This window comes from Ogataea haglerorum (genome assembly GCF_019207285.1).
Source record: "Ogataea haglerorum isolate 81-453-3 chromosome Unknown 81-453-3_NODE_9_length_481884_cov_97.824832, whole genome shotgun sequence".
Taxonomy (NCBI): domain Eukaryota; kingdom Fungi; phylum Ascomycota; class Pichiomycetes; order Pichiales; family Pichiaceae; genus Ogataea; species Ogataea haglerorum.
The window spans coordinates 259,165-286,756 of NW_025065159.1; the positions used below are offsets into that span (position 1 = coordinate 259,165).

Sequence of the window (27,592 nt, forward strand, 5' to 3'; positions counted from 1 at the left end):
ACTAGACCATGTCTCTTAGCGAATTGTAGTGCTCTCCGAGCCCGAAAACGTGCTGGTAGTACACGAGCCTGAGCTCCGGCTGCTGGCCGTTCTCGTTCACGCGCAGCGGCGCCCGTCCGCTCATCATCACGCTGATGGGACAGTCGAACTCTCTTGCGAGAGCCAGGATTTCGAGATCACCCCCCCACATAACGGTGGTTTCCAGCTTGTCGGTATACTCCTCCACGTTGCGCACCTCCATCTTGTCTTCGTCAAACAGAAACGGCGCAAACGTGTCCGGATCGTTCCGTATCTGCCTGGCCGCCCGCGCGCGCAGTTCTTGGACCGTCATGGTGATGTTGTGTCGCTGCTGCAGCTGGTCCGCGATCGACGCAAATAGACAGTTTCCGTCAGGGGTGATGTTGTGCTGCACCAGCCTGGCCGCAGTGCACAAGTCTGCAATGTTTTTGAGCTCTAACTCTTTCAGATTCGGCTGCGCACTGGCTTCATCTTCCGCCTCCTGCTGTAACTTTTTGAATTCGGTCTCTCTCTTGGCTAGCCGCTCTTTTTGTCTATTGCGCTTTTTCTTTGGCCCTGTCTTCGCTACAGGCTCTTTTTCTGCAGGCTCAGCTGGTTTTTCTGAACCCAAGTTCATCTGCGCCAGCAGCTGCTCGGGCGTGATCTCTTCAGCCTCCTGGGCCTCTCCAGTCAGCTCCCGCAACTCTCGCTCGTGTCTGTCCTTCAGGTCCTGTTCCATCTGTGCAATCCGTCGCAGGACCTCCTTGCGCGTTGACTTGGTCGCCTGCTTGCGCATTCCCGTCGTGGCGGCCACCAGATCGCGCGCCTCTTTTTTGTGTCTGGCTAGCAGCTCATCCATTAGAAAAATAGAAAAAAATATATAAAAATTATTAACTATCAATCACATTTCAATGGGCTGGTTTTGGGCAGACGCAACGCAGAAACCGGTTTCGCGGCCTGCTACGGAAGCAGCAAAATGTCCCGTGGACCACACGAAACTCGCCGCATGTCCTGTGGTGCACAACGACGGAGCAGAAATCCTGGACATCAACCCGCTTAACAACATGCCGTACGTGCTCCCTACCGACAAGGTTCCCGGCCAGAAGATCGACCTGCCGACCGAGAGAACGTTGTCGTCGATTCCGCGGGGAGACGTGCCGGACCAGGGCGTGTGGGAGTACCCTTCCCCCCAGCAGATGTTCAACGCCATGATCCGCAAGGGCAAGGGAGACGTGCCGGAGGACGCTGTGGAGAGCATGGTGAACATCCACAATTTCTTGAACGAGGGTGCGTGGAGCGAGATTCTTAAGTGGGAGAAGCCCCACACAGAGCAGACGAAACAGGAGCCCCGGCTGCTGAAGTTCACGGGCCGGCCGCACGACTTGAGCCCTCGTGCGCGCTTCTACCAGATCATGGGCAGGCTGTTCCCGGACCAGTACGCAACGGAGCCGCCGTTTGACAGACACGACTGGACGGTGCTGCGTGGGGACGGCCACGGCGGCTGGCAACAAGTGCGGTATGTGATCGACTACTATGGGGGTCCCGAGGACGAGGACGGCATGCCCACGTTTTTCCTTGACGTGAGACCGGCGCTTGACTCTTTTTCGAGCGCCCGCGACAGATTCGAGTTCTGGCTGCAGCAGACCAAGCCTACGTGGGACAAGGCCATGGGCAGAGACTAAATTACGGTAATATATTGAATTCATGTAGTGCAGTATGTACACTCCACCCCCCGCCTAGGTCATCTGGTATTTGGGCCCGTCGCCGCCTTCTGGCACAGTCCAGTCGATGTCCTGCGTGGGGACCTTGATGTCGCAGGTCTTGCAATGGATGCAGTTTTGCGAGTTGATCTGGAAAATCACACCTTCGGGCGACTTTTCGTCGGGCAAGTACTCGTAAACGCCCGCGGGGCAGAACCTCTGCTCGATGCCCCGGTATTTTGGATACGCCTTGGCAGTGTGCCGGGCCATGTCCTGCTCGGGCACACGCAGATGGCACTGCTCGTTCTCCTGGTGGTACGTGCCCGTGCGCGAGACCGACGTGAGGATGTCGAACGAAATCTCGCCGTCGGGCTTTGGGTACTCGATCTTGGCATACTTGCCCGCGTCCTCCACGAGCTCGGCGTCGGTGTGCTTGTGCGTCAGCGTGAACGGCTCCCGGCCGCGCGTGATCATCGCGATCAGCCCCGACATGCACAGCCCCCCCCACATACCGAGCCTCGAGCTGAAGGAAGGCCGGATGTTGCGCACCTCGTGCAGCTCCTCGCGCACCCACGACCGGTCGTACGCGGCCTGGTACTGCTCCAGATCCAGCGCGTCCCACTCGGGCAGCACCTCGCCTTCCTCCACGTCGCCCTGCTGCCGTTTCAGCGCCACCACCGCGTCGTACATGCTTTCTGCCGCCAGCATGCCCGACTTCATGGCCGTGTGCGAGCCTTTGATCTTCGGCACGTTCATGAACCCGGCGCTCGCGCCCACTAAAACCCCGCCGGGGAAGTGCAGCTTTGGCACAGACTGGTAGCCGCCCTCGTTCAGCGCACGCGCGCCGTACGAGATGCACTTGCCGCCCTCCAGCACCTTTCTATAGAACGGGTGGTGCTTCATCTTCTGGAACTCCTGGTACGGCGAGATCCACGGGTTTTTATAGTCCAGCCCCACAACCAGCCCCACGGTCACCAGGCCGTCGCCAAAATGGTACTGGAACCCGCCGCCGTAGGTGTCCTTGTCCAGCGGGTACCCCAGCGTGTGTGCGACGTAGCCCTTCCGGAAATTCTCCGGCCGCACCTCCCAGACCTCCTTGATACCCAGCCCGTACGTCTGCGGGCTGCAGCCGGCGCGCAATCCGAACTTCTTGATGGCCTGCTTCGACAGCGAGCCGTGGCACCCTTCGGCCAGCACGGTCATCCGCGCGTGGAACTCCATGCCGCGCTCAAACGAGTCCGACGGCGTGCCGTTTTTCGAGACGCCCATGTCCTTGGTGGCCACGCCTTTCACGTGACCCTTGCTATCGTACACCAGCTCGCTCACGGCTGTGTTGGGGTATATCTCCACGCCGGCGGCCTCGGCCTGCTCCGCAAGGTACTTGACCACCTCCGACAGCGACGCGATGTAGTTTCTGTTCTTGTTGACCATCTGCGGCGGCTCGGGCAGCGGCAAGGCGGGCCCGCTCTTGAACAGCAGCTTCATGTGGTCCTCTGTCACGAGACTCACCAGATCCGGCGGCAGAGGGATCCCTGCGCCGTCTGCGTCGTAGAACTCGCTCTCCGGGAACAGCTCGCGCAACGCCCGCGGCTCGAGGATCGCCCCGGACAGAATGTGCGACCCGACGTCGGGAGCCTTTTCGAGCACCACCACGCGCAAGTCGCCGTCCTGGTCGAGCTGCTTGAGTCTGATGGCCGTGGCGAGTCCTGCCGGGCCGCAGCCGACGATGCACACGTCCACGGTGTCGACAGCGCGCTCTTCGGTGAGCATCTGCTGGAGTTCGGGGTCCATCTCGTCGAACCTGATTTCGGAGGAGCTGCGGAGCGGCGCGGAGACGTGAAGCTCGCGCAGCGGAACCTTAGCTCTGTGACGGGCAAACGCGCTGCCAAGGGTCCGAACAGCGTGTCTTCGGCACAGCGGCCTGACACGCGCAAGCCTGAGGAGCATGAGCGAAATTAGTTTTTTCGTAATATTTATTTCGTTTCTGTATTTTTTTAATTATTTTTCAGTGACTAATCTCGGCCAATCAGAGTCACCGCGGATATAATCTACACCACTCTGGAATAGCCGACAGTGTATTTGCTACACGCCCGCCCGCTGCACGGCGATGTTGAGGATCCGCTCGTCCTCGTCCTCGACCTCGTCCAGCATCTCCTTGGCCATCTGCCAGTCGGCCTGGCTCTGGAACCGCACAAACTCGCCGTCCTCGTCTCTGTAGCGGAACTTGGAGTTGTGGGCGGCAAACGTGCGGTCGCCGTCCGCAGACGACCCGAACGAGTAGTTCAGCTTGTGCACGAGCGTGTCGACGAGCTCGGAAAACGCCACGTTCGCGTCCACCGACAGATGCACCGCGGACGTGTTGTAGATCAGCTTGATGTGCACCTTCTGCGGCTGCGACAGCGACAGCGCGGCCAACGCCGGATTCAGCGGCGCCGTGCGGTCGCTGCTTGTCACGGGCGACGACACCGACCGCAGCTTCTTGTCTGCGCCCGGGTGCGGCGCCGTCGTGGCCGTCGAGGAGCTCACGGTGCGCGGTTTCGGGTAGAAGTAGGACGAGTGGTCCGAGGACGTGGACGACGAGCGCGTCTGCGCGGACACGCGGTTCGAGAGCTCGTCCGAGCGCGCCGGCGAGGTCGAGCGCCGCGCAAAGTAGTCTTCCTCGCTCGACAGCCGTCGAATGGCGGCCTCCCATTGCGCGAGCTGCTCCTCGAGCCGGAACCGGATCACGCAGCCGCCCGCGTCGCGGCTGCCGCGCCACCTGAGCGTGAGAAAATGGCCCGTGCCGCCAAAGTGTTTCGAGCTGTCGGACGGCGTGCATCTGTAGATCTTGCTGATGTAGACGATGCCGCTGAGCGAGAGCGGCGGGTTCTGCGCCGCGGGCACCGAGCTGGCCTTGAGTTTCTGCGCGAGCCTGTTCTTGTGGCTGGCCTCCTTGAAGAAAAACACCATCTTCTCGAAAAGGTAGCAGTGCACCTCTTTCTCGGACGAGTGCCCGTCCGAGAGCAGGTCCTTGACGGTGACGTGGTTCGCGTGCAGCAGCTCGCCCGCGTTCGCGAGCGAGTAGCCCTTCCAGTCGACGACGCGGTCCTGCAGCTCTTTGGTGAGCTGGATGTTCTCGGACTTTCGCTGCGACTCGTTGATCTTGTTGGCGACCTCCTTGGAGCTCAGGAGCGCGAGATGCAGCTCGGAGTAGTTCGGCCACGAGGGGTCCGTCAGACGCAGCAGCTCCTGCAGCAGCAAGGGGTACTTGCACAGCCGCTGGACGGGCTTGATCAGAAAGCTCTGCAGCTCGTAGGGGCTGTTGATGAGCGCGGAGGAGCGCTGCAGGTTCGCCGCCTCGCGGTTCACAAAGTCCACCGCGGTGGTCTGGTACAGCGACCACGGCTCGTAGATGCGGAAGCCCTGCGCGCCCGGGTGCAGAAACACCGACCCGATGCGCTGGTACTTGCCCGGCACCGCCGCGTTGCACTCGAGCCCGACCAGAAACCGCCGCTGGAAGTCCACGATCTCGGGCAAGTTGGGGAACAGCAGGTTGATGTTCTCGCTCGAAATGAGCTCTGCCCTGATCAGCTCGGCGCGGAACTGGTGCAGGATCTCCAGGTCCTGCACGTACTTGCGCTCGCTCTCGACGATCTCGCGCACCACGCGCGACCGCGCGTCGTCCGCGCGCACCTGGTCGGGCACGTCTGCGGCGTCGAACCGGGGCTCGAAGTCCAGCACCAGGTTCACCGCCGCGATCACCTGCAGCAGCTGGCTGGTGTCGTCCGAAAACACGCTCGTGATCGAGAACAGCTCGTCGTCGCGGATGTTCAGGTGCTGCTTGCACGCACTCAGAAACTTGTACACGCTCATCTTGCACACCTTGATGTCGTCGGACAGCACCAGCTCGATCTTGTTTTCCGGGCTCAGACAGTTGAAGATCAGACACAGCGGCGCGCCCTGCTGGAACAGCTTGAGCAGCGGCGTGACCGGGTCGTGGCTGGTTTGCGCGGGGAGGATGCCGGCGCTGAACGTGAACAGCGTGCTGTCCCAGTAGCTGAGCAGCGAGTCCGACGAGCGGGCGTCAGATCCGGAGCGGCGCTGGCTGCTGCGGCTGCTGAGCGCGTACGCCTGCTGCTCGGCGCAGTCCTCGGCGGCAGAGTACGCCAGCTCGAGGTAGGGGGCCATGCCGGGCACCTTGGCCAGCCTGTCGAGAAGACGCAGCGCCACGTAGTAGAGCGAGTTCTTGTGGGCGGCGCGCTTGTTCATGATGAGCGACTGCGACGCCACGGGGCCCGACGGCGTGCGCGACGCCGAGGGCACCGACGTTGTGGAGCTTGTGCGGGTGGGAAGAGACATGGTGAAATTCGACGCGACGAATTTATTGAAAATATTTTACAGAGATCTCAGATTAGGTAAAAAGGGTTTTTTTCTACGTATCTTTCTTGTCCTTGAGCAGGCGGTTTGCCGCCCAGATCGTCCGGTCCAGCAGCGTGAACACCGTCAGCACGCCCGAGATCGCCGCACAGGCCCCCAGCGCAAACGCGCTCCAGGTCTTGTTGTACTGCTCGCGGTTGATGATCTTGAGCGGGCTGATCTCAAAGTGGAAAAACACCCCCGGCAGCCCGCCCTGCGCGTGGATCGTGTTCGGGTGGTCTGCGTCGCGGCCGCCGCGGAACGGCCGGTCGTGCTGCGTCGCGGAGAACTGGTTGGTCTCCACCTTGCGTCCGTCCAGAAACTCGTACCGCGTGTTCACCACCTTGAGGAAGTACGAGTACACGTGGTACTTCTGGCCGTCTCTGTGGGCCGTCGCGTCGAGCGGGTGCGTCGTCCTGTAGTCGGCGACGCTGTGGTCGTCGAGGCCGAACGAGAAGTGGTTGATGGTGTGGTCGAAGTTGAACTTGCTGGAGTGCTTGTCGTACAGCGACAGGTCGTGCACGTGCTTCTCGTTGAAGTTCATCGAGCTGCCCGGCGCAAAGTGCAGGTTGCCCCCGATCCGCGCGATCTCGGCCGTCCCGCGCACGCGGCACCCCTCGTCCAGCCGCGCGTTGATTCTGTCCACGTAGCCCTCTCTCTCGCACTGCTCGATGTCCTTGCCGTCGTAGAACTTCCACGCGTTGCGCGCGTACGCCTGCTTGACCGACTCGCACGAGTTGCAGCACACCTTCTGGTCCTGCGGCAGCTCGTCGTTGCGCGACTGGTCCGCCGCGCCGTAGCACGAGCCGCAGTACGACGGGTCCGACGACGTGAGCGCAAACTCCTGGTTCACGCGCATGTCCTCCTGCCCGATCTCGTTGCCCTGTCTGTCCAGACGGATCTTGCTGAACCCGGACGAGAGCAGGTCCAGTTGCATGTCTCCCGACTGGTCCATGATGTCCAGCGTGAGCAGGTCGCACGGCATGTTCTGGAAGCTGATGTCCAGATTGATCTCGAGCTTCTTGTTGCGGTCGCGGTCCACCACGAGCTCGGGCCGGGTCACGACGCGCGAGTAGTCTGCGTACTCGTTGACCAGCAGCAGCAGCGTCGTCAGAATGCACACCAGCGTCAGGATCCCGCCCGACGTCGTCTTGATGCGCGCGTCGTCGACGGTCTTGGAGAAGGCGTCAAAGCGCAAAATGCTTGGTCCGCGGCCCATGAGAGAAAAATGATGAAAAATTAATTAAAAAATTAAATTACCTACGTGTGCCTATCTTCTCATCATGTTGGCCAGGTTCTGGAACATGGCGCCCATGTCGGCCTGCTGGCCGCCCTGCTGCTGCATCTGCTGCATCGCGGTCATCATCTGCGCGAGCATGGCGTTCTGGTCCACGCCCGGCTGCCCCACGCCGGGCATGCCTCCCATGTTGGGCATGCCCATGCTGATTGGGATGTTGCCCGGGTTAGGCACCATAGGGTATCCCATCGGAGGCGAGTTCTGGAAGCCAGCCGGCGGACTGGCCCCGACAATCGGCATGCCGTCCGACTTCGGCCCGTTCTGCGTAGAGTTTGTAGGCATTTTCTTGGAGATCGACTTCGACGACACGCCTGACCCGACCTCGATGTCCGGCTCCTCGATAAACAGCCCCGACTGCAGCGGCAGGCCGCCCGTTCCTCCCCACTCGGCGGTGACTATCCACTTCTTGTCTGCGTCGGTCAGCCTGCTGATCGGAATCGTGCTCACTCCCGCCTGGTAGTCGCAGCAGTCTCTAGGGCCAAAGCCCACGCCCCATCTGGCACGCAGTCCCGACGGATGGTGGCTCACAGAGAACGCCTGGATGACCGACTCGGCCTCCTGTCTCGAGTACACCTTGACAAAGGCGTGCTTTCTCTCGCTGTTCAGAATCACGCTCTGCACCTCTGCGTACGGCCTCAGCTGCTGCGTCAGCGTCCTCTCGTCCATGGAGTGCGGCACACCGCCAATGAAAATGGTGCGCGAGTAAACCTTGATGTAGCCCTGTGGGATGGACGGGTCGATGAACGGCTTGCGCTCGCGGTAGTGGGGGGTTCCCGGAATATTGCGCTCGTGGTCGCCGGCCGGCTTGGCGTCTCTCTTTGGCGACCGGGACCGCTGCCTTCTCCCGAGCGGGTTCGAGTCTCTCTCTCTATAGTTCTGTCTGTTCTGATTGGCCGAGACCGGCGGCTGCGGAGGAAGGTCGTACTGCTGTTGTTGCTGGTAGTTAGGCTGTGCTCCGGAGATCTTGTTCATGCTCTGCAGCAGCTGGAAAATGGCATTCGGGTCGGAGCTGGAAGGCGCCGTGCTGGCGGCAGCAGCAGCGGTCCCGTTGGAGACAGGCTGCGCGGCAGGAGGGGGTGGGGGCGAGACCATTTTGGCCGAGCCGGAGCCGGAGGCAGGAGACGGAGTCTTCTTTGCGAGGTTGGCCAGAGCCTGCAGCACAGAGGTCGGGTCTTTGGACGACGACGACGAGGCCGAAGGAGCAGGAGGCTCGACAGTTGGTTCGACCGCAAACTTGACCCTTTTCTTAGGAGGAGTGCCCGGAGGAGTCGTGGTACGGAAATACTTATCTTTGATGGATGAAATTATTTTCTTGTCAAAAGTGTCTCCCTTGTCCCAGATTTCTACAAGTTTACCGATCTTCTCCTTGACGTCGTCGTTGGAAACGGGCACAGCGTCGTCCACCAGGTTCTCGATCAGCGACTGGATCTTGTACACGGCAGAGTTGGCTGTTCCTTCTGGAGAAGCCTCAGTAATTTCTGTAGTATCTGACTTGGAGATCTGGTCGATCAGTCCTCTCACAATCGCATCGACAACGTACAGGGCCCCCAGCTTGTGTGTGGCAGGCGTGGCTTTACAACACGAGTACAGCTTAGACACAAGTTTCGACTCTTCCGACACGTTGTTGAGGAATATTTCTTTTAGTTTCTTGATTCTCGACCCAGACACTCCTGGAGCTTTTAGTCCCGGTAACTCTTTTAGTATCGTTTCAAATTCTTCGACAGACATAGGTACAAATACAAATTACTCCTAGGAAGAACAACAGTACAATCCCAAGGAGAAAAATTTGCCCCTCCGGAACACGTTTTATCCTGCGCAAACTTGGGCGGCGCACGACCCGTCTCCTAAAAACTCATGCCATTACTGGGGCTGATAAAATAGATATTTAGTCTATGTCTTCTTTGCACTACGGGCCGAAGCTGCGGCAGCTGCTGCTGAAGCTCGAGTCCGACCGCGACCGCGGACCGTCCGCCGGCAGCGAGCGGCTGTCAAAACTCGCTTTTCTCGGGCTTCTGGTGGTCAAAAACGCCAAACAACGACGCAGGAGCTCTACAAGCTCGCTTTCCAGCAGTCCCACGCTCTACTCGCCCAATCAGCGGAGCCGCACCAGCAGCGACACGCCGCCGGGACCGCTGTTCGCCTTTCGAACTCAGCCAAAACGCTCGTGGCAGGACAAGTACAACAGCTTCGAAACAGGGTTGCTGGCCAACCTTGAGTCGATGGTGTCGCTTTTCGACAACTTCACGATGTTCCAGAGCATTTTGAGCAAATCGCGGTTTGCGTCCAAGTTTCGCGGAGTGGAGGCGCTGCTCCGAAACCTGTCGAAGGTGTATTTCATTATCATTTTGATAAACCTAAAGAACCTCATAGTCAGGCTCGTCAAGCTCAACAGACTGATCCGAACGGTGGAGCTGGAGACGCAGGTGCTTTTGCACAACGGCAAGAACGCGCTGCTGCCAGAGGCTGCGACGCAGGAACGTGAAAAGCTCGTGTTTCTGTACACAGAGAAGTTCCGGACGTATCTGGAGCTGGTCGGCTACGCCAACGAGCTGGTTCTGAACCTGACGCTGGTCTACTCAAAATTCCGGCTGCCGAGGCTGGTGGAGCGGCTCGTGGGCCTGGTCAGCTGGATCATCGGCGTGTACCGGCTAAGCAAGGACGAGGCAGAAGAGGCCAGGACAGGGGAACAGCTCGCGGCGATGGAGCAACAGTATTTATAACCACTTGTTTCACTATCGTATAAAGTGTCTGTATAATGCTAATAGGATTGCCATTAATTATCTGCGGCTCGCTCACCCCGGTGGGACTTGATCATCCAACTGAAAAAACGGCTGGCCCCGGTGGTTCCGCTTCTTTTCGAATCGTAGCTGGAAAAGGTGATAAAGCTCGTGCTGCGGCTCTTGGAGTGCTTCTTGAGCGGCCCGTTTTTCGAGAGCCGGCCGAGCGCCGGCACGGGCTTGGGCTCCACCACCTCGATCATGGGACCCGGCTCGCCAATGACCTCTTCTGTCAGGGTCTGGTCGTCAAAAAGCAGAGTCGAGTCGTTGGCGTGCGCGTATTCGTGGAGCCCAAACACCTCGTCGGTAGTCTTCTCGATGATGGAGGCCTTGTGCGGCGAGGACCTCGTGGACAGCAGCGACGATTTGCGCCGGTGGTGGAACTTGGACGACAGGGTGCTGAACAGCGAGTTCGACCGCTTGTGGGCCTCCATCTTGGGCTCTGCCACAGGCTCGTCCAGCTTGGCGACGCTCGGGTTCGACATGGAGGCCGTATAGCCGTGGTCTCTGTGGAACGACTTGGGGATCTCGTAGAGGACGGGCTCGAACTGGAACGGGTTCTTCTGGGGCGGGGTCTGGTATCTGAGGTTGCGGATCGGCGAGCGCGACTTGGACGCGCCGCGGAAGGCCGAGGAAGGAGACGACGACGACGACGGCGCCATCAGACAAGGCCGGCGGCCAAACCTGTCGGAGTCTGCCGTTGCGGTGCTGGACGGCGTGGACGCGGCCTGGGTATTGATTTTCTGCTGCGAGTTGTAGTAGGACTGGTATCTGACCTTGCCACGCAGGCTGGAGACGCTTGGAGTGTTGACGATGGCCAAGTTTTTCTGCAGCGAGCTACTGGAACTCTGCGAGTTGAGCGAATTGGACGAGGAGTTGTCGCCGAGCAGCACGCCCGCCTGCAGCGGCGTGCCCTTGCCGGAGTTGGTCGACGAGAGCTCGGAGTTCTGGGTGGACGTCTTGGTGAGCAGCCGTTCGGAGCCCTCGAAGTCCTCGAAGTCCTCCTCCGTGATCTCCTCTGCGATAGCGACGTCGCTCTTCTTGGGCGAGCACAGCAGCGAGTGTTTGGGTATGTGGAAGCTCTCCAGTTCGGGAGCGGACATCGTTCTGCTGGTCTTCCTGGCGGGCGCGCGCGAGCCCATGAACACCTCATCGAGGTCGATCACCGCGCGCGGCACGCTCGAGCCGGACTCGAACTTGGTGTCCTCGGTGATGAAGTACCGCGTGCGCGGGTCCTCGTGCGCGGACGCCGGCGTCGACGTGAGCAAAATTTTCTGCCTACCGGACAGCGTGGAGTCCTCGGCTGCGAGCTGGCCAAGCGGGCTTTTCAGGGGAGAGCCGCAGGAAGAGCCGGAGAGCGAGCATGAGGCGGACCCGGGCACAGACTTGGACATCATGGGGGGCAGCAGTCCAAACTCCTGAACGTCAAAGTCGCCCGAGATAGCTGCGGAACGCCGGTGCCGGTGGCCCCGTCTGGGCGGCGGCTGGAGGCCGTTCTGCGGGCCGGTGGGGGATGGGGGTGAGCTCATGGATGGGCCATAAGCGTGGGTAGAGGAAACGAGCGACTGAGAAAAAGACGGAAAAGCAATTTAACGAACAAAGTTTTCTCCCTCTGGCTATAACCGGGAAAACCAGGAGGAAAAAAAAAGAAAATTACGGGTCGCAGCTGGCTACAGATTTCCTGTACGGAAGATACGATCAAATAACGTCACAAAAAAGCACAATAGCGTGCAGCAGATTATGGCACAGATCTACAGGCAAGCAGGAGGTTCTATCTAAACTAGGCAGTGGGGCGTCCGTGTTGGTGCAACGCGCGTTTCAAACAGGGAGCCAGCTCGCTTGCGGCAGTGCTTGGTGTGGCACGCGTTTCCAGATCCGCGGGGCTTCTGAAACACCGGCCGCAAAATAAATAAACGCAGGCCCGCATTTTGCGGTGCCAATTTTTGAGGGGCAAGATAAAGGTGCTGCACCAGCAGGGCCTCTGGGCCCGGCACCGATATACCAAAGCGGTAACCCGGGTGAAACGGGCCTTGACGGCTGCAAGCGTCCACAGCCCAGCGGGTCGGGACAGGTCGTCGCAGAGCGCACGCCGGAAACGGCAGGCTTGCTACGCGTCGAGCGGGGCGTCGACAACATCTGTGATTACGTAATACAAACGACATAGTAGAGTCACGACTCGATGCTCTTCGAGAGCTCGGCCAGCACGTCGAGGCCCTTGCGCTTCTTGTTTTTCGTCGTCCATGCCGGCGTCCCCTGGTAGACGCCGCCGGGGCCCACCTGTGCCTCTATCTCCTTGAACTTGGCGGCCAGGGCGGCCTGCAGTTGCTGGCCGTTGAAGTTGTTGACGGGGACGTATGCGGCGGCCTGTGTCTTGGGCGCCGGTTTGGCCGTCCGTGCTGGCGGCTTCGCAGCGATCGCGGCGGCCCACGGCTGTCTGGGCTGCGTTTTCGTCTGGACAGAAGACATGCTAGTGGATTGGAGGGTTTTGCAGATGGAAAATTACAAACATTTTCGATTAGGTGGTGTAAAGATGTGACGACGATGTCATTGAATCTATTTAGGCAGAAAAAGACAAGGACAATCCGAGCTTGTGAGCAGACTCACCAAGCTTGAGGGTATCGAAGGCACCTCCGAGGCCGAGCTTGACGCCTGGTCTGAGGACCTGCGAGTAGGCCAAGGACAGCAGACCGGAGTCTGCGATCTTGGCCTTGACGAACGAGGTCTCGTCGAGGCTGTACTTGGTGGCCACCTCAATGGCAACCGGGTTGGAGCCGGCAGCCGACTTGGAGTCGAAGGTGCCCTTTGCTCCGACCTCAAGGACTGGCGAGACCTTGTGGTAGTAGCCGGCAGCAAAGAGAGACAGGTTGTTGGCGGCAGTCAGGGAGACGGCGTAGGATGGAGCCTTGTAGCCGACGGCGGCAGAGTAGCCGGTCAAGGTGGCAGACTTGACGTCGTAGGACAGCGAGGCACCGGTGGTGAAGCCATCTTGGCCGACAGTCAGGTCACCGTTGAAGACTGGGCCCTTGAGCAGGTCGACAAACGCACGGGCGTTGATGGATTGCTGTGCAAAGTACAGGTTCAGCTTGACCGATCTGTTTCCGCCCGGCACGGCGCTGGTGACCAGCTCGGACTTAAGGCCTGGAGAAAGAGCGTCAGCAAGCTCAATCTTGGTGTCCAAGGCATTGGCAGTGTTCCAGCCCTGGGTCAATGTCAGACCAGTGCTCTTGTCGGCGTATGTACCCTCGAGGGCAGCCGAGGTACTACCACCCGAAACGTTACCCTTGGTGCTGAAGGTCACACCGTTAGGAGCCACGGTCTTCAGGTCCAGGGCAACAGGAGTGTAGTGGTAGAAGTCCTTGCCGAGGACGTCATTGGTTGGTTTAGCAATGTCGGAGAATGCTGGAGGAGCCATTTTAATAAAAGTTGGGAAATTGGCGAAAACAAATAATTATTGGGTTTGCCTTAATTAGTGGCTCCACGGTCTCCCCGCCACGGTTCAATTTGGTTGGACGGCCGGGGCACGATCCACGCACATGCAAGGCGGTCACGTGTATCCAACAATTTTTTTTCCGTGGCCGGTGCAGGGGTGTTTTAGCACCGTCTATGTGACCCCCCGAGACACATGACCCGCATCACGTTATGCGCAGAACATCAACGCCTCGCACCAGCTATTGTTACACTTGCGTAATCTCGTTTCTTTTACACCTAACTTTATGCGGCACGACTCACAGAAAACAGCACTTTAAGGTCCCGGACCCTCCCATGGGAGCAACGGCCTGGTGGCTGCGCTGTTGCAGTGCTGTTGCAGCCCTGTGCTTGCGTCCGCGTGCACCAGAGCTCTTCTTCACTTGCCCCTGTTCACGGGCACTGGCATCCACTCTGGTTCGATGAGTCTCTCTCGTGCGGCTATTGTTGTCAGAGCGGTCAAAAATTTTTAAAGTTTCCAAAATTCTCTTATTTCTCGATGCTTCAACTACTTCCTCGAGCGGTTTGGGAAGATGCCAGCCTCTACGACGGCGCCACCGTGATCACCCTCATTACGGGCACGTGCCTAGTGCTCGTGATGTGCTTCGGTCTGGCCTATCTCTACTCTGGCCTTGCCAGGAGAAAGTCGGCTTTGCACATGATATTCATCACCTTCGCAGCCATTTGCATTGCCCAATTCCAGTGGTACTTCTGGGGATACTCGCTGGCGTTCTCTTCGTCCGCCAGCAACAAATTCATTGGCAACTTGCACAACTTTGGGTACCAGAACCTCGGCGTTTTGACCACTCTCGGAGACGACGAGAAAGGCTACCCAGAGATGGCCTTTGCCAACTTCCAGGGCATGTTTTCCACCATCACCATTTGCATTCTGCTCGGGTCTGTGTGCGAGCGCGGCCGCGTGCTTCCGGCGATGATCTTCTCGTTTTTCTGGCTCACTCTCGTTTACTGTCCCGTTGCGTACTGGGTCTGGGGTCCTGACGGCTGGGCGCTGGACTGGGGAGTGCTCGACTACGCCGGCGGCGGTCCGGTCGAGATTTTGTCCGGTTTCGGCGGCTTTGTCGTCTCCTACTTCCTCGGCGAGAGGAGACAGCATCTAATGGTCAATTACAGACCGCACAACGTGTCGCTGATCACCATCGGCACGGCGATGCTGTGGTTCGGATGGCTGGGCTTCAACGGGCTCACGTGCATCAAGCCTTCGTACAAATCGATCTACGCCATCATGAACTCGAACATGTGCGCTGCGTTTGGAGGAATCACCTGGTGTCTGCTGGATTTCCGGATCAACCACCACTTCTCGACGGTGGGGCTGTGTTCTGGCATCATCTCCGGTCTTGTGGCGGCGACGCCGTCGTCGGGCTGCATCCCACTGTGGGCGTCGGTGGTACTCGGGGTGGTAACCGGAGTGGTGTGCAACTACTCGACCAAGCTCAAGGTGTGGCTTAAAGTGGATGACAGTCTGGATGTGATGGCCGAGCACGGTATTGCGGGCGTGCTGGGGCTGATTGTCGGCAATGCCTTTTTCGCGTCGTCGGACGTGATTGGATACGACGGATACACGGACCATCCGGGCGGCTGGTACGACCAGAACTGGAAGCAGATGTACAAGCAGCTGGCTTACGTGGGGGCCGTGGCCGGCTACTGCGTGACAGTGACGGCGATTATCTGTTTTGTGCTGAACCGCATTCCCGGGCTCAAGATGCGCGCGAGCGAGGAGGGCGAGCAGAACGGCATGGACGAGGACCAGATCGGCGAGTTTGCGTACGACTACGTCGAGGTGAGACGCAACTTCTTCGACCTCAACCTCAGCAAGCTGACCCCGATCAACGGCGAGCTTGTGCGCGAGGTGGCCCAGGAGTCGCTCTCCGACCAGCCCGCAGAGAAGCAGAACGAGGATAGCAACAATTCGTAGACTTAGCAATGCATAGCTTTTCTAGTCGCACCGCACAAACTCCGGCATGCGCTCCGGGTCGATCTTGATGATGGGCTTGAACGTCTCGATGAACTCGAGGTCGCCCTCGCCCTTTTCGCGCGCAAACTTGGCGTACTCGTCAAAAGCGCCGCTCAGACTCCACCCTTGCAAAAATTTCCGGATCAGCCCCACAAGGACCCCCACTCTGTGTTTGCCCTTGTTCGAGTGGATCAGGATCGGGTAATTCTCCCTGTTGGCCACAAGGTTCAGCACCGTGTTCAGAGCCACCTCGTCGTTGAACATGTGCGACGTGCCAAACGTGGACGGCGGCTTCATCTTGAAAAACCGGAAACTGATCGTCCTGTCCCCCGCGTGGCCAGCTATCCACTTGTAGTAGTCGTAATTGTCCGTCTTGTCCCCAATGTAAATAATCGTCTTCAAATTCAATGTGTCCAGGAACTCAAAGTTGATAGGCTGCGGGTGGCCCGACCGGTACAAATCCGACTCGACCGTCGCAAAGTTGATCGGCGGCACATACCGCGGCCGGTCGTCCTTGATCTTGAGCGCCGTGTAGGCGTGGCGTCGAGTCATCTGCTGGCGGTCGTCGATTTTGGCCCGCGCCATGTTTCCAGCGAGCTCATCGTCTGCGAACTCGCCAATGAGCTCCGACTGCGTGCGCTGCAGGTTCTTGCGCACGTCGTACTGCCGCAGCTGGTCCAGTATCTGGTCTCCTTGCGAGAGCATGAGCAAGTTGGTGCAAAGATGTGATTTCTCGGTTTTATTTTCTCTATTTTTTTCCTCATCACTGGGTGCAAAGATGGAATTTCCAAGTTTTATTTGTATTTTTAAGCCCTTTTTCCCATACGCACACCAAATTGCAAATTGCAGGCCAATCAAGCAGATTGAGAGCCTGTATATACGTTTCTAAGCTTAATAGTTCAAGCCAGCCTGATATTGAGCAGTCGTGCCTCGCTGTGGTGTCTTTCGCTTGAATCTAGTACTCCTTTTTAATGGCTACAAGCACAACCTGGCTTGCGATCACAGCGCTACTGCTCTGGCCCGCGCTGTGCTCGGCCCTGAGGATTGAGAAGCCGTCCTGGAAACTCCCCTGGGGCAGAAACTACTACAAGGACGGAGACAAGGTAGACCTTCTGGTCAACACAGTCGAGTCTGAAAACACACAGCTGCCTTACGCCTACTACAGGCTCCCGTTTGTGTGTCCGCCCACACAGAACGCGCGGCCGGTGCACTTGTCCTTGGGCGAGGTGCTGAATGGAGATCGGATCTGGCAATCGGACTACCACCTCACCTTCGGCCAGGACGAGCCGTGTGCGCGATTGTGCGACAGGGTGATCACGCAGAACGCGATCAAGCGCGCAGACGAGCTGATCAAAAACGAGTACATGGTGGAGTGGCGGATCGACGGTCTGCCAGGCGCCACCACCTTCCTGAAGCCCAAGACAGGCAAACAGAACGCTGAAAAATACTACGTGGCCGGGTTCCCGCTAGGGTTTGTGCAGAACGGCGTCAGCTACCTCCACAACCATGTGATGATCGTGGTGAGATGGCACAAAGAGAATGGCAACCCCGACAAGAAGACCATCGTTGGGTTCGAGGTGTACCCTAAATCGGTCTCTGATTACCATTGCCCTGGAGCGTCCAGGGACTACGCCAACTTCGCCATCGTCCCGGGAGCCAAGGACAAGCTCGTCGTGCCGTTCACGTACTCTGTCTACTGGAGAGAAGAGGTGGATGTCACATACGAAAACAGATGGAAAATGTACAGAACCCCGGGCGGAGCGGCCAACGACAGCAAGATGCACTGGTTTGCACTGGTCAACTCGCTGCTCGTGGTATCTCTGCTTTCACTGGCGGTGTCGGTTGTGTTTTTCAGAACACTAAACAGCGACTTCAGGATCAAAAAGGACACATTCACCGAGAAACTTGACTCGCTAGTTGGATCGTTGCCGGAAACCGGCGACGGACGCAAGTCGGGCTGGAGAGCTCTGGCTAGCGAGGTGTTTGTGCAACCAAGCATGCCCCTGATCCTCAGCATTCTCGGAGGTTCTGGCGTGCAGCTGTCTCTGACCATGTTTGGAGTTTCCATCTTGTGCACTGCCGGAATGTCTGGCCCTAACAACACCATCTTGACAAGTGCCATTGCCACGTTTGTGATTGCGGGCTTTTTCTCTGGGTTTTCAGGAGTCCAATTCTACAAATCCTTCACGCACAAGCAGGTCGCCTCCTGGAGAACGGTCTCTTTCCTCTCGGGCAGTTTGCTCACAGCATTAATCCTCATCATTCTCTTCATCTTGAATTTCATCATCTGGGCTAAGGACTCCTCGTTGGCTCTGCCCTTTGGCACTATTATGGCATTAATACTCATCTACGTTCTGTTGCAAATACCGATTTCTCTGTTTGGAGGCTTCGTCTCCAACAGACTCGACCTGCTTGGCCTGCTGATCAAGAGGAAGCCAAGGATTGCTGAGAGATACAGAGAGGGCAAAAGAGCCATCCCGAAACAACCGTTCTACAACAAACTCAAGTTCTCTCTCCCACTGTTTGGCTTGTTCCCCTTTGGAATCATTTTCGTTGAGCTGGTGTTCCTGTTCAAGTCGCTGTGGGTGGAAAAACTGTCCTTCTACTACATGTACGGTTTCCTGTCGTTCACGGCGTTCCTGCTGTACGTGGTGGTGGTAGAGATCAGCATACTTTCCACCTACCTACGCCTGAACTCCGGCGACTACTACAACTGGCAATGGAAGGCCTTTGTGACGAGCGCCGGGTCGATCTTCATCTACCTCATGGGCTACTCCGTCTACTACCTTATCTTCCGAATGAAGGTCGTTGACATTGTGTCGCCAATCATCTACCTGGTGTACGCTACGATCATGGATCTAATTCTCGGCGTTTCTTGTGGCGCGATCGGGCTGCTGGCCTCGACCTTCTTCGTGTACAAGATTTATTCGTGAATGTTTTATATAGACACTGATTTAGACTCTTGCTTAGCTAAGCACAAAAAGCTTTTTTTCCAACATCCATTTTCGTGTAACGCGTCTGCTATGCCCATCCTTGAGAACTCGTCTTCGCCGCCGGCCTCGTCGCCGCTGCCGTCGTCCCAGGTGAACGTCGATGCATCCCCACTCGGTGACGAAGTCTCGCTCAAGAACTACAAGCCCTCGTCTGCAGACATGGCGTACTACTACGAGCACTTCCTGCCCTTCAAGTCCATCTATTTGTGGCTGAACCACTCTCAGGCCCCGCAGTCCGACTTCACGATGCGCGAGTTCGCATTTGAGTACAAATCTGGCGCGTACCAGCGGTACAACTCGTTCCATTCGGCCACCGAGTTCAAGCAGTCTGTGGTGAAGGCCCAGCCGACGCGGTTCGAGGTCGGAGCCGTGTACCCTGTGGAGCCGCGGATGCGCAAAAGCGTGTCAAAGGCCTTGATGAAGCCGGTCGCAAAAGAGGTGGTGCTAGATATCGATCTGACCGACTACGACGATGTGCGGACGTGCTGCTCGGGCACAGACATCTGTCCCAAGTGCTGGCGGTTTATCACTCTGGCAGTGAAGATTGTGCACCGTGCACTGCAGGAGGATTTCGGGTTCGAGCACCTGATCTGGGTTTTTTCTGGAAGAAGAGGTGTCCACTGCTGGGTGAGCGACTACCGGGCGCGGATTCTGGACGAGAGCAGACGGCGGGCCATAGTGGAGTATCTGGACGTTCTGAGCGTCAAGTCGAAGAAGACGCTGAATCTGAAGAAGCCGTACCATCCGCATGTGGAGCGGGCGTTCGAAGTTCTGCGCGACGAGTTCGTGGAGGTGATTTTAAAGGAGCAGGACCCGTGGAGCCTGCCGGATAGAGCAGAGGCTCTGGCGCGGACAGTGCCGGACTACAAGCTGTCGAGCGCGCTGATCAGACACTGGAAGGAAGTGCCCGGCCGGACGAGCGCGGAGAAGTGGCTCGACGTGGACGCGTACTACCAGCAGCTCAAGGTGCGGTCGTTCGACTTACAGGACTGGAAAAAGGAGACGATTTTCGCCACGATGTATCCGCGGCTGGACGTAGAGGTGTCGCGGCAGATGAACCACCTGCTGAAGTCGCCATTCTGCGTCCATCCCGGCACGGGGAACGTGTGTGTGCCGTTCGACCCGTCCGAGAAGGATTTCGACCCGTTTGCAGACACGCCGAACCTGGGCGTGCTGGTGGGCAGCGGCACGACCGAGTGGCAGAAGACGGGGCTGCGCCACAGCGTGGAGCTGTTCAACAGGTTTGTGAACCGTCTGGTAAGCGAGGAGGTGCGGCACAAGCGGGGCCGGGCGGAGGAAAAGGAAGATCTGGAGTTTTAAAAACAAAAAAATATCTTTCGCTATGTCCTGCCGTTAAAAAAAATAATCTCACTCTGGCGGTGTTTCTCCAAACGGCAGGTGATAGTAGCAGGCTCGGCATATAAAGAGCGGGATCCGCACGTCGGTGCGCACCGCACAAACGCAGAATGAGTGATCTGGAGTACGAGTTTGTGAGCGCGCACAAAGTGACGATTATCAGGGCGCCTTTTAGCGGCGGCCAAGGAAAGGGCGGTGTCGAGGACGGCCCGGACAAGTTGGAGGAGTTCGGGCTGCTCGGCGACATAGCCAAGCTCGGCTGGACCGCCACCGTGGACGACCCGCTGGCACAGCTCGACCTTGCCACGCTCAAGAGCGACCCCAGCGACGTGTACGGCAACTGCAAGAGACCCAAGATGGTGAGCGAGTGTTGCCGGCTAATTTTCGACGCGGCTACCAGGGCGCACGCAAACAGGACGCTGCCGGTGACCGTCGGCGGCGACCACTCGATCGGCATGGCGACGATCTTGGCGTTTGCGAACGCGCACCCGGACGGCGGCATTCTGTGGATCGACGCCCACGCAGACATCAACACGCCGTCCACAACCCCGTCGGGCAACTTGCACGGGTGTCCTGTGGCGTTCGCGATGGGGCTGGAGGAAGACGCGTGGCCGCCGCACTTCGACTGGATCAAGCAGGTCAGGCACAAGGTCAGGCCGGACCAGATCGCGTACATCGGGCTGCGCGACGTGGACCCGGGCGAGAAAAAGCTGCTCAAAGAGCTCGGGATCGCCGCCTACTCCATGTACCACGTCGACAAGTACGGTATCAACAGGGTGGTGGAGATGGCGCTGCAGAGAGTCAACCCGTCGGGCAATAAGCCTGTGCACGTGAGCTACGACGTCGACGCGATCGACCCGCTGTACGTCGCTGCCACAGGCACGCCCGTGCGCGGCGGGCTGTCGCTCAGAGAGGGCCTGTTCCTCGTCGAGGAGATCGCCGCCACGGGCAACCTTGCCGGCCTCGACATCGTCGAGGTCAACCCTGCGCTTGCCTCTACCGAAACACACATAGTCGACACCGTCAACGCAGGGCTGTCGATTGCCCGGTGCGCGCTCGGCGAGACCATCCTGTAGAGTCGCTACGCAAGAAAATATAGTTTGTATCTAGGGCTGTGCAACGCTCGAAAATCTCATTTATTTTTCACCATGTCCACCGACGCGAGCCACCCGCCGCGCTACGCCGGGTTCATCGCGGGCGTGTTCTCGGGCGTCATGAAGAACGCCGTCGGCCACCCGTTCGACTCGGTCAAAGTGCGCCTCCAGACCTCCGAGGGCCGCTTCAAAGGCCCCATCGACTGCACGCTGAAAACTCTACGCTACGAAGGAGTCCGCGGACTGTACAAGGGCTTCACGCCGCCGCTGGTGGGCTGGGTGCTCATGGACTCCGTCATGCTCGGCTCGCTCACCCTGTACCGCCGGCTGGTCAAGGAAAACCTGTACCCCACCGAGCAAAAGCTGCCCCTTGCAGGCTGCTGTCTCGCCGGCCTCGGCTCTGGCCTCACCGTGTCCTTTGTGGCCGCCCCGATAGAACAGCTGAAGGCGCGACTGCAGGTCCAGTACGACGCGAAGACCAAGCAGTACACCGGGCCGATCGACTGCCTGATAAAGCTGGTCAAGCACGACGGCCTGCGCACGCTGTACAAGGGCCTCGTGCCGACCATGATCTTCCGCACCAACTTCATCGTCTGGTGGGGGTCGTACGAGCTGATCACCACGTGGCTCCGCGAAAACACGAGCATGAGCACCGCGGCGGTCAACTTCTGGGCCGGCGGCCTGAGCGCGTCGTGCTTCTGGGTCACGGCGTACCCGGCAGACGTGGTGAAAAATGTCATCATGATAGACGACGTGAAAAACCCGCGGTTCAGGCGCTACGTCGACGCGGTGAGGTACGTGTACGCGGAGCGCGGGCTGCGCGGGTTCACGCGCGGGTTCGTGCCCAGCATCCTGCGCAGCTTCCCGGCCAACGCGGCGGCCCTGGCCGCGTTCGAGTTCGTCATGCGGCTCTTCTAGATTCTGCGTTACGTAAGCGGAGTGTAGCGCGGCACCTGGCGCTCTGGCGGCGCGTATCTCTCTCCCGTTTCCTCTCCTCCTCCTTACCATGAAGCCCGCCGCTGTCCTTTCCGTGCTCGGCGCGCTGGCCGGCTGCTGCGCCGGCCGGCTCGCCCGCGCTGCCGACGACTCCAACGACACAGACCACGCCGAGATCCAGCCCAAGTGCTTCAAGCAGAACTACTACATCAACGCGGCCGGCGACATGAGAGACCTCCACGACTGCCAGATCATCTCCGGCAACATCGTCATCAAGGGCTACGACTCCGACAGCCTGGACCTCGGCTCGATCTCGCACATCAAGGGCTCGCTGAGCGTGGCCAACGCGAGCAGTCTGCTGAGAATCGAGGGCGTCGAGCTCGCCACCATCGACGGCACGTTCGCGCTCGACACGCTGACGTCGCTGACGTCGATCTCGCTGCCCAAGCTGGAAAGCATCGACACGATCCAGTGGAAGGTGCTTCCGATTCTCAGCGCCGTCAACCTCGACAAGGGCATCAAGCGGATCAACTCCGTGGTGATGAGCGACACGTCGCTGACGGGCTTTTCCGGCTTCAACGTCGAGTCGCTCAAGACGCTCAACATCAACAACAACCGGTTTCTGGAGCGCATCGACTCCTCGGTCAAGGAAATCACAGACACTCTGCTGATTGCTGCCAACGCCAGAAATCTGCAGGTGTCGCTGTCCGACCTCACCTGGGCCAACACCATCACCATCAAGGACACCAGCAGCCTGAACCTGGACAGTCTGCAGGTGGTGGAGAACTCTGCGCAGTTCATCAACAACCGGTTCAGCGAGCTGAAGCTGCCGAAACTGAAATCGACGGGCATGACGCTCAGCGTGATCAACAACAAGCAGGTGCGCGCCGTCGAGTTCCCGTCGCTGGCCGAGGTGGGCGGCGGCCTGATGATCATCGACAACGACCAGATCTCCCGGATCGACTTCTTCCCCGTTCTGCGGGCGATCGGCGGCGCGATCGAGTTCCAGGGCAACATCGACGCGAGCGGCTTCAAGCAGCTCAAGGTGGTCAAGGGCAGCGCGATCATCAAGTCGACGTCGACGCAGTTCGACTGCAACAGGTGGATGAAAGAGGAGGTCAGCGGCGTGGTGCGTGGCGGGAAGATCGAGTGCGGCTCCGGCGCGTCGCGGTCCACGGAGGTGCTGCTTGTGGACGAGTCCGGCGACATCACGACGGGCACGCCTGGCGTCAACAGCGGCGTTGCCGACGGCGACCACGCAAGGAAGACGCTCGTCCGGAACGGGTCCTCCGGCTCCACGCCACCGGGCGTCGGCTTTGCGGCCGTGCTGCTCGGCTTTGGCGTCTCGTGGCTTGCTATGCAGCTCTAAATATTTTCATTTGACAGAAGCAGAATTTCCCCGGACGGCGTGGCTGCGCGAAAAATCGCACTCGCCGGTCTTCGTAATCTTTTTTTTTCCTGTTTATGACTGATAAGAGCCTGAAAACCGAGGACGGCGCCGCCGAGGCCGCGGTCGACTCCACGCCGCGCTCCGACGCGAGCGGCGACAGCCCGGGCCTGTTCCGGCGGCCCAAAGCCCAGAGTTTCGGCTCGTTTGCGATCTCTGCCAAGACCACCGCCAACGACTCGCTTCTGAGCGAGATCGATGCCGAGATCGCGCGACCGAGCAAGAAAAAACGCCGCATTTTCAGCTGCGAGAGCTGCCGCAAGCTCAAGACGAAGTGCGACTACGACGCCGGCCAGGGCAGCTGCAAACGGTGCTTGCGACTGCGGCTCGAGTGCTCGCTCGTCGAGAACGGCGCCCGTCCCAATCGGCACGATCCGGAGCCCGCGCCCCCAGAACCGGTTGATTCGCGCTTGCGTCGCGTCGAGCAGGCCGTCGAGTCGTTCGACGGCAAGCTCACGTCGCTGCTGGAGCTGGTGAAGCAGTCTCTGGGCTCCGGCAACCAGCTCGACTTTTCTGTGGCCCACGAGAACGAGCTGCTCGCCCACCATGATGCGCTCGCGCCGCTGAACGTCATCAAGCAGATCGACTCGAAGCTGTTCAACCGGGCCAGCCGCCATGACCCGTTCAAGCGCATCTGCGACGAGTTTCTGCGGTTCTACTTCGACAACGAGCGGCTGTGTCTCGAGCTCTCGCGCAGTTTTCTGGAGATCTCGCATTTCTGGATCATCCCAGGCGGCATCACGTCCATCGACCGCAAGTACGTGCTCGAGCACCCGTTCATCACGTGTGTGTTTGTCCTTTTGGCCATGTGTTTCGACGAAAACTACAAATACGTCCAGGAGCAGCAGCAGCTGTACATGCTGGCCACCAAGCTGCTGGGCGTCGCTCTCATCACTGAGCCGCTCAGCGATCACGATATAGAGGCCATACTGTACATCTCGCTGTACAACATCGCGCGCAAGCCGAAGCAGTCCGAGTTCGACAGCTGGCTGCTGTCCAGCATCGGTCTGAAGCATCTCATAATTTCCATCGACCTCAAAAACATCAGTCGCCGAGTCGGCATGAACATCTTCAACGAGGTCGACCTGTTCCATCTGCGCATCTTCAACTCCATGTGCTCGTGCCATTTCCAAAACTCGATCGGCTACGCCAGACCCATCATGCTCACGTCCACTTACTACGACCTGTTCGAGCTCACGCTCAAGTTCCCGAAGGCCACGCTCGGCGACGCCATCAAGGTCGCCGAGATCGAGCTGTACTTGGGACTGTCGCGCGGGCTCACCAGCCTGCCGCTCAGCTACTATGTGGACGGCGAACTGCTGTGCTTTCCTGAGCAGCACGAGTGGCGGCAGAAGTGGTCCAAGGTCATCCAGAAAGACGTCTCGCAGATGCTCACTTTTGCGTACAATTTCGCGCACACCATGCTGGCGAGAAAGCTGGCCGAGAAACCGGACTCCAGCAGGCCCGAGCTGCGCGTCTGCTACAGCACCGCGTGCCACTACTCGTTCGAGACGCTCAACCGGTTCCTTTTGCTGTCCAACAACCTCGTCAAGGGCTCGCCGTCGTTCCAGCTCAACCTCGCTGTGTACGCGTGCATCACTCTGTGCGACTACCTCGACACAATGGGCGCCGACGAGCGCAAGATGTCGCTGAATCTAATTTCCAAGATTTACTGGCATCTCAACCAGGTCGGCGAGAAAATGAACGACGCCACAGACACCATCGCCAAGATCGTGCGCAAGCTCGTCGACATCGCCAACGAGACGCAGTCGCAGGCCCCGAAAGCGCGAAAGCCGTCCCAGAATAGCCAGACACTCTCCGTGGCCGACCTGCCCCAACAGGTGGCCGAGCAGCTGCGCATCCCAGCCCAGCCGTACTCTTTGCCTGGCCACGCAGAGCTGCGGCTGCCCGACGTCGCCGCATTCGACAACTTTGAGGACTTTTTCAAGGACCTCTTCGACAGATAGCTTTGCTGCGCCGCCCCTGGGGAATATAATCTTGGCTGTGCGCCGCTTAAAATATTTCGTCCCTGCTCAAGTAAATCTAATCCTAGATACACGAGATCTCAGGCTTTCCGCACCAGAGACCGCTGCCGCACACAAGCGCATTGGACTGTCTTTTTTCTGTACTGAGCGCTCTTCTTTTGCATCTGATCGGCGATGGACTCTCCGTCTCCACGTAGTCTGCCGCAGAAACAGGAGCAAAACGAGCATGATCTGTTGCGCTCGCACTATCCCGAGCACTACGCGGCCATGTACTCCTCTCATGCGCTGCCCGAGTCGCCGTGCCTGTCGGAAACGCCACCGGCATACATTTCGTCTCCAGCGCCGCCCCAGCAGCCGGCCTCTGATCCGCAGCAGATGAGCCAGTTCTCCTTTGTGCCGTACGGGCGAGGAGCCGCGCTCGACTCGTCCGCCAGCCCGTCGCCAGCGAAATGGAAGCTGCCGCGGGCGACACTGGAGCAGAAAATACGGGTCCTCGACTGGCACCACCGGAGCAGCAAAAAGAGCCAGCAGCACACAGTGAACTATTTTAAGAACTTGGGCGAATTTGCAATCACCAAAAGCACGCTCAACCGCTGGGTTTTGAGCGAGCCGCAGCTGCGCGAGGTGTACCAAAACCTCACTTTGAACAACAGCAAGGTGTTCAAAACACGCCCAAAGCTGAAAGACCCGGAGATCAACCGGTGCTTGGAAATACTGTATGCTCAGTCCTGTCTAGAAGGTCGGCCCCTGAGTGAGAAGAATTTGATTTCGAAATGGTCAGACTTCTATAACCTGTGGCACGGGCTTAGGGACTCGGACGGCGACAAGATGCCGTCCAGGTCGAACGGCTGGCTGCATCACTTCAAAAAAAAGAACTCTGTGAAACGGGAGCTGGCCAGAGACTTCTACGCGGACCCAGAGTTATTTAGGTGGAGAAGTCTGGACGAGGAACAGGACCGGCTGCGAGCGCTGCTGGAGCCCTACAACCCGAGCCAGGTGTTCGAGATCGACGAGGTGAGTTTCAACAGCAGGCTGTCGTTCTTGTCTGGCGACGCATCGCAGAAAAACGAGCCCAGCTCGCGAGTCGTCGTGTCGCTTATTGCCAACTCGGACGGCACCAAGATCTTCGAGCCTCTTGTTGTCTCCAACACCCCCGCCTGCAAGGGCTTGCCCAGCCCCAACGTGTTCTACCACAAAAACGGGCTTCTGACCACAGAAATATTCTACAAGTATATGCTGCACATCGACGCGCTGCTCGACACCGAGGCAGTAGTTCTGCTGGACACTCTTCATTCGCATATCATTCCCAAGGCCGCGTTCCGGAACATCAGACTGGTCTATTTCTCGCCCAACATTGCGGACCCAAAATACACGTACCGTCCGCTGGACTTTGGGCTCAAAAGAATATTTAAAATGCTGGTCAAGTCGAGTATATTGTCGAAATTCGCTCAGACAGTCCCTAAGCTGGACATCATCGACGCCATCGGCGCCGCCGTCAACACCATCAGACAGCATTCGTACACAATCTCGAGCTTCCATTGCAGCCACCTCATCCCGCAACTGGTAGCACACCCGCACGCTGTTTGCAACGACAGTGGGGTGGAAAACGAGCTTTTCCATCTGCTCGACCTGTACCGTGCCCGTGGTCTTGTTTCCAGGTCCTTCTCGATGAGATGTCTCCAAAACACGGGAAGAGACGTCGATTTGGAGGAGCTGCTTTTCCCGCAGGACGAGGAGGTGGAAAACGAGCATTTCACTGACGAAGACATCGTTGCGCTCGTGAAAAAAGAGCTCAGCCACGAACCTGACGAAACGCCAGCCGGCGCCCAGCACAGCCCTGGCCCGGAATGGTTCGCCCCTGCGAACTCAGACGCTCGCGAATCCTCGGAAGCTGCGAAGGTGTTTCTGGGTCAGCACGACCCAGACTTTGCTGAAAAGTACCACACGTCTGCGAGCAAGAACGGGTCGAGAAAGCGCCGGATCGTCTCCTCGGAGACGCACGGCCGAATAGTGGCTGCCAACGTAGAAAAACAGTATAGATGAAGTACCAGCTGGCAACCTTAGATTGGGTTATCATTTCTAGCTACCATAATAAGATTTGCACACGACCTTTCTTCAAGATAAAGAAGGAGACTTTTGTTTCCAAGTGTCTTGTCCAAACAATATTTTCTCCTCATA

General features: G+C 58.5%; 20 protein-coding genes across 20 annotated transcripts; 8 read left to right on the top strand and 12 right to left on the bottom strand.

Moving 5' to 3' along the window:
* Window position 1: 1 nt before the first annotated feature.
* KL911_003470 (uncharacterized protein) lies at window positions 2-856 on the bottom strand (the record flags this gene model as incomplete). The annotated part of the gene is made up of 1 exon (XM_043198654.1): window positions 2-856. The coding sequence occupies one exon, from the start codon at window positions 854-856 to the stop codon at window positions 2-4; it is 855 nt and encodes a 284-aa protein (XP_043053801.1).
* Window positions 857-908: 52 nt separating this feature from the next.
* On the top strand, window positions 909-1,679 carry KL911_003471 (uncharacterized protein; the record flags this gene model as incomplete). Its single annotated transcript, XM_043198655.1, has 1 exon — window positions 909-1,679. The coding sequence occupies one exon, from the start codon at window positions 909-911 to the stop codon at window positions 1,677-1,679; it is 771 nt and encodes a 256-aa protein (XP_043053802.1).
* Window positions 1,680-1,733: 54 nt separating this feature from the next.
* Window positions 1,734-3,644, bottom strand: KL911_003472 (uncharacterized protein; the record flags this gene model as incomplete). The annotated part of the gene is made up of 1 exon (XM_043198656.1): window positions 1,734-3,644. The coding sequence occupies one exon, from the start codon at window positions 3,642-3,644 to the stop codon at window positions 1,734-1,736; it is 1,911 nt and encodes a 636-aa protein (XP_043053803.1).
* A 135-nt stretch (window positions 3,645-3,779) lies between these two features.
* Window positions 3,780-6,035, bottom strand: KL911_003473 (uncharacterized protein; the record flags this gene model as incomplete). The annotated part of the gene is made up of 1 exon (XM_043198657.1): window positions 3,780-6,035. One exon carries the CDS (start codon window positions 6,033-6,035, stop codon window positions 3,780-3,782), a length of 2,256 nt encoding a protein of 751 aa, XP_043053804.1.
* A 73-nt stretch (window positions 6,036-6,108) lies between these two features.
* Window positions 6,109-7,311, bottom strand: KL911_003474 (uncharacterized protein; the record flags this gene model as incomplete). The annotated part of the gene is made up of 2 exons (XM_043198658.1): window positions 6,109-6,640; window positions 6,806-7,311. The coding sequence occupies 2 exons, from the start codon at window positions 7,309-7,311 to the stop codon at window positions 6,109-6,111; spliced, it is 1,038 nt and encodes a 345-aa protein (XP_043053805.1).
* A 51-nt stretch (window positions 7,312-7,362) lies between these two features.
* Window positions 7,363-9,117, bottom strand: KL911_003475 (uncharacterized protein; the record flags this gene model as incomplete). The annotated part of the gene is made up of 1 exon (XM_043198659.1): window positions 7,363-9,117. One exon carries the CDS (start codon window positions 9,115-9,117, stop codon window positions 7,363-7,365), a length of 1,755 nt encoding a protein of 584 aa, XP_043053806.1.
* A 164-nt stretch (window positions 9,118-9,281) lies between these two features.
* On the top strand, window positions 9,282-10,109 carry KL911_003476 (uncharacterized protein; the record flags this gene model as incomplete). The annotated part of the gene is made up of 1 exon (XM_043198660.1): window positions 9,282-10,109. The coding sequence occupies one exon, from the start codon at window positions 9,282-9,284 to the stop codon at window positions 10,107-10,109; it is 828 nt and encodes a 275-aa protein (XP_043053807.1).
* Window positions 10,110-10,162: 53 nt separating this feature from the next.
* Window positions 10,163-12,302, bottom strand: KL911_003477 (uncharacterized protein; the record flags this gene model as incomplete). Its single annotated transcript, XM_043198661.1, has 2 exons — window positions 10,163-11,650; window positions 12,030-12,302. The coding sequence occupies 2 exons, from the start codon at window positions 12,300-12,302 to the stop codon at window positions 10,163-10,165; spliced, it is 1,761 nt and encodes a 586-aa protein (XP_043053808.1).
* A 33-nt stretch (window positions 12,303-12,335) lies between these two features.
* KL911_003478 (uncharacterized protein) lies at window positions 12,336-12,632 on the bottom strand (the record flags this gene model as incomplete). The annotated part of the gene is made up of 1 exon (XM_043198662.1): window positions 12,336-12,632. The coding sequence occupies one exon, from the start codon at window positions 12,630-12,632 to the stop codon at window positions 12,336-12,338; it is 297 nt and encodes a 98-aa protein (XP_043053809.1).
* A 91-nt stretch (window positions 12,633-12,723) lies between these two features.
* On the bottom strand, window positions 12,724-13,578 carry KL911_003479 (uncharacterized protein; the record flags this gene model as incomplete). Its single annotated transcript, XM_043198663.1, has 1 exon — window positions 12,724-13,578. The coding sequence occupies one exon, from the start codon at window positions 13,576-13,578 to the stop codon at window positions 12,724-12,726; it is 855 nt and encodes a 284-aa protein (XP_043053810.1).
* Window positions 13,579-14,217: 639 nt separating this feature from the next.
* KL911_003480 (uncharacterized protein) lies at window positions 14,218-15,219 on the bottom strand (the record flags this gene model as incomplete). The annotated part of the gene is made up of 2 exons (XM_043198665.1): window positions 14,218-14,645; window positions 14,796-15,219. 2 exons carry the CDS (start codon window positions 15,217-15,219, stop codon window positions 14,218-14,220), a joined length of 852 nt encoding a protein of 283 aa, XP_043053811.1.
* Window positions 15,220-15,252: 33 nt separating this feature from the next.
* On the top strand, window positions 15,253-15,564 carry KL911_003481 (uncharacterized protein; the record flags this gene model as incomplete). The annotated part of the gene is made up of 1 exon (XM_043198666.1): window positions 15,253-15,564. One exon carries the CDS (start codon window positions 15,253-15,255, stop codon window positions 15,562-15,564), a length of 312 nt encoding a protein of 103 aa, XP_043053812.1.
* A 21-nt stretch (window positions 15,565-15,585) lies between these two features.
* KL911_003482 (uncharacterized protein) lies at window positions 15,586-16,308 on the bottom strand (the record flags this gene model as incomplete). The annotated part of the gene is made up of 1 exon (XM_043198667.1): window positions 15,586-16,308. One exon carries the CDS (start codon window positions 16,306-16,308, stop codon window positions 15,586-15,588), a length of 723 nt encoding a protein of 240 aa, XP_043053813.1.
* A 266-nt stretch (window positions 16,309-16,574) lies between these two features.
* Window positions 16,575-18,536, top strand: KL911_003483 (uncharacterized protein; the record flags this gene model as incomplete). Its single annotated transcript, XM_043198668.1, has 1 exon — window positions 16,575-18,536. The coding sequence occupies one exon, from the start codon at window positions 16,575-16,577 to the stop codon at window positions 18,534-18,536; it is 1,962 nt and encodes a 653-aa protein (XP_043053814.1).
* Window positions 18,537-18,626: 90 nt separating this feature from the next.
* KL911_003484 (uncharacterized protein) lies at window positions 18,627-20,020 on the top strand (the record flags this gene model as incomplete). Its single annotated transcript, XM_043198669.1, has 2 exons — window positions 18,627-19,357; window positions 19,435-20,020. The coding sequence occupies 2 exons, from the start codon at window positions 18,627-18,629 to the stop codon at window positions 20,018-20,020; spliced, it is 1,317 nt and encodes a 438-aa protein (XP_043053815.1).
* Window positions 20,021-20,062: 42 nt separating this feature from the next.
* Window positions 20,063-21,028, top strand: KL911_003485 (uncharacterized protein; the record flags this gene model as incomplete). Its single annotated transcript, XM_043198670.1, has 1 exon — window positions 20,063-21,028. The coding sequence occupies one exon, from the start codon at window positions 20,063-20,065 to the stop codon at window positions 21,026-21,028; it is 966 nt and encodes a 321-aa protein (XP_043053816.1).
* A 237-nt stretch (window positions 21,029-21,265) lies between these two features.
* KL911_003486 (uncharacterized protein) lies at window positions 21,266-21,789 on the bottom strand (the record flags this gene model as incomplete). The annotated part of the gene is made up of 2 exons (XM_043198671.1): window positions 21,266-21,673; window positions 21,754-21,789. 2 exons carry the CDS (start codon window positions 21,787-21,789, stop codon window positions 21,266-21,268), a joined length of 444 nt encoding a protein of 147 aa, XP_043053817.1.
* Window positions 21,790-21,947: 158 nt separating this feature from the next.
* Window positions 21,948-24,556, bottom strand: KL911_003487 (uncharacterized protein; the record flags this gene model as incomplete). Its single annotated transcript, XM_043198672.1, has 2 exons — window positions 21,948-23,345; window positions 23,519-24,556. The coding sequence occupies 2 exons, from the start codon at window positions 24,554-24,556 to the stop codon at window positions 21,948-21,950; spliced, it is 2,436 nt and encodes an 811-aa protein (XP_043053818.1).
* Window positions 24,557-24,589: 33 nt separating this feature from the next.
* On the top strand, window positions 24,590-25,396 carry KL911_003488 (uncharacterized protein; the record flags this gene model as incomplete). The annotated part of the gene is made up of 1 exon (XM_043198673.1): window positions 24,590-25,396. The coding sequence occupies one exon, from the start codon at window positions 24,590-24,592 to the stop codon at window positions 25,394-25,396; it is 807 nt and encodes a 268-aa protein (XP_043053819.1).
* Window positions 25,397-25,588: 192 nt separating this feature from the next.
* On the top strand, window positions 25,589-27,457 carry KL911_003489 (uncharacterized protein; the record flags this gene model as incomplete). Its single annotated transcript, XM_043198674.1, has 1 exon — window positions 25,589-27,457. The coding sequence occupies one exon, from the start codon at window positions 25,589-25,591 to the stop codon at window positions 27,455-27,457; it is 1,869 nt and encodes a 622-aa protein (XP_043053820.1).
* Between the last annotated feature and the right edge of the window lie 135 nt (window positions 27,458-27,592).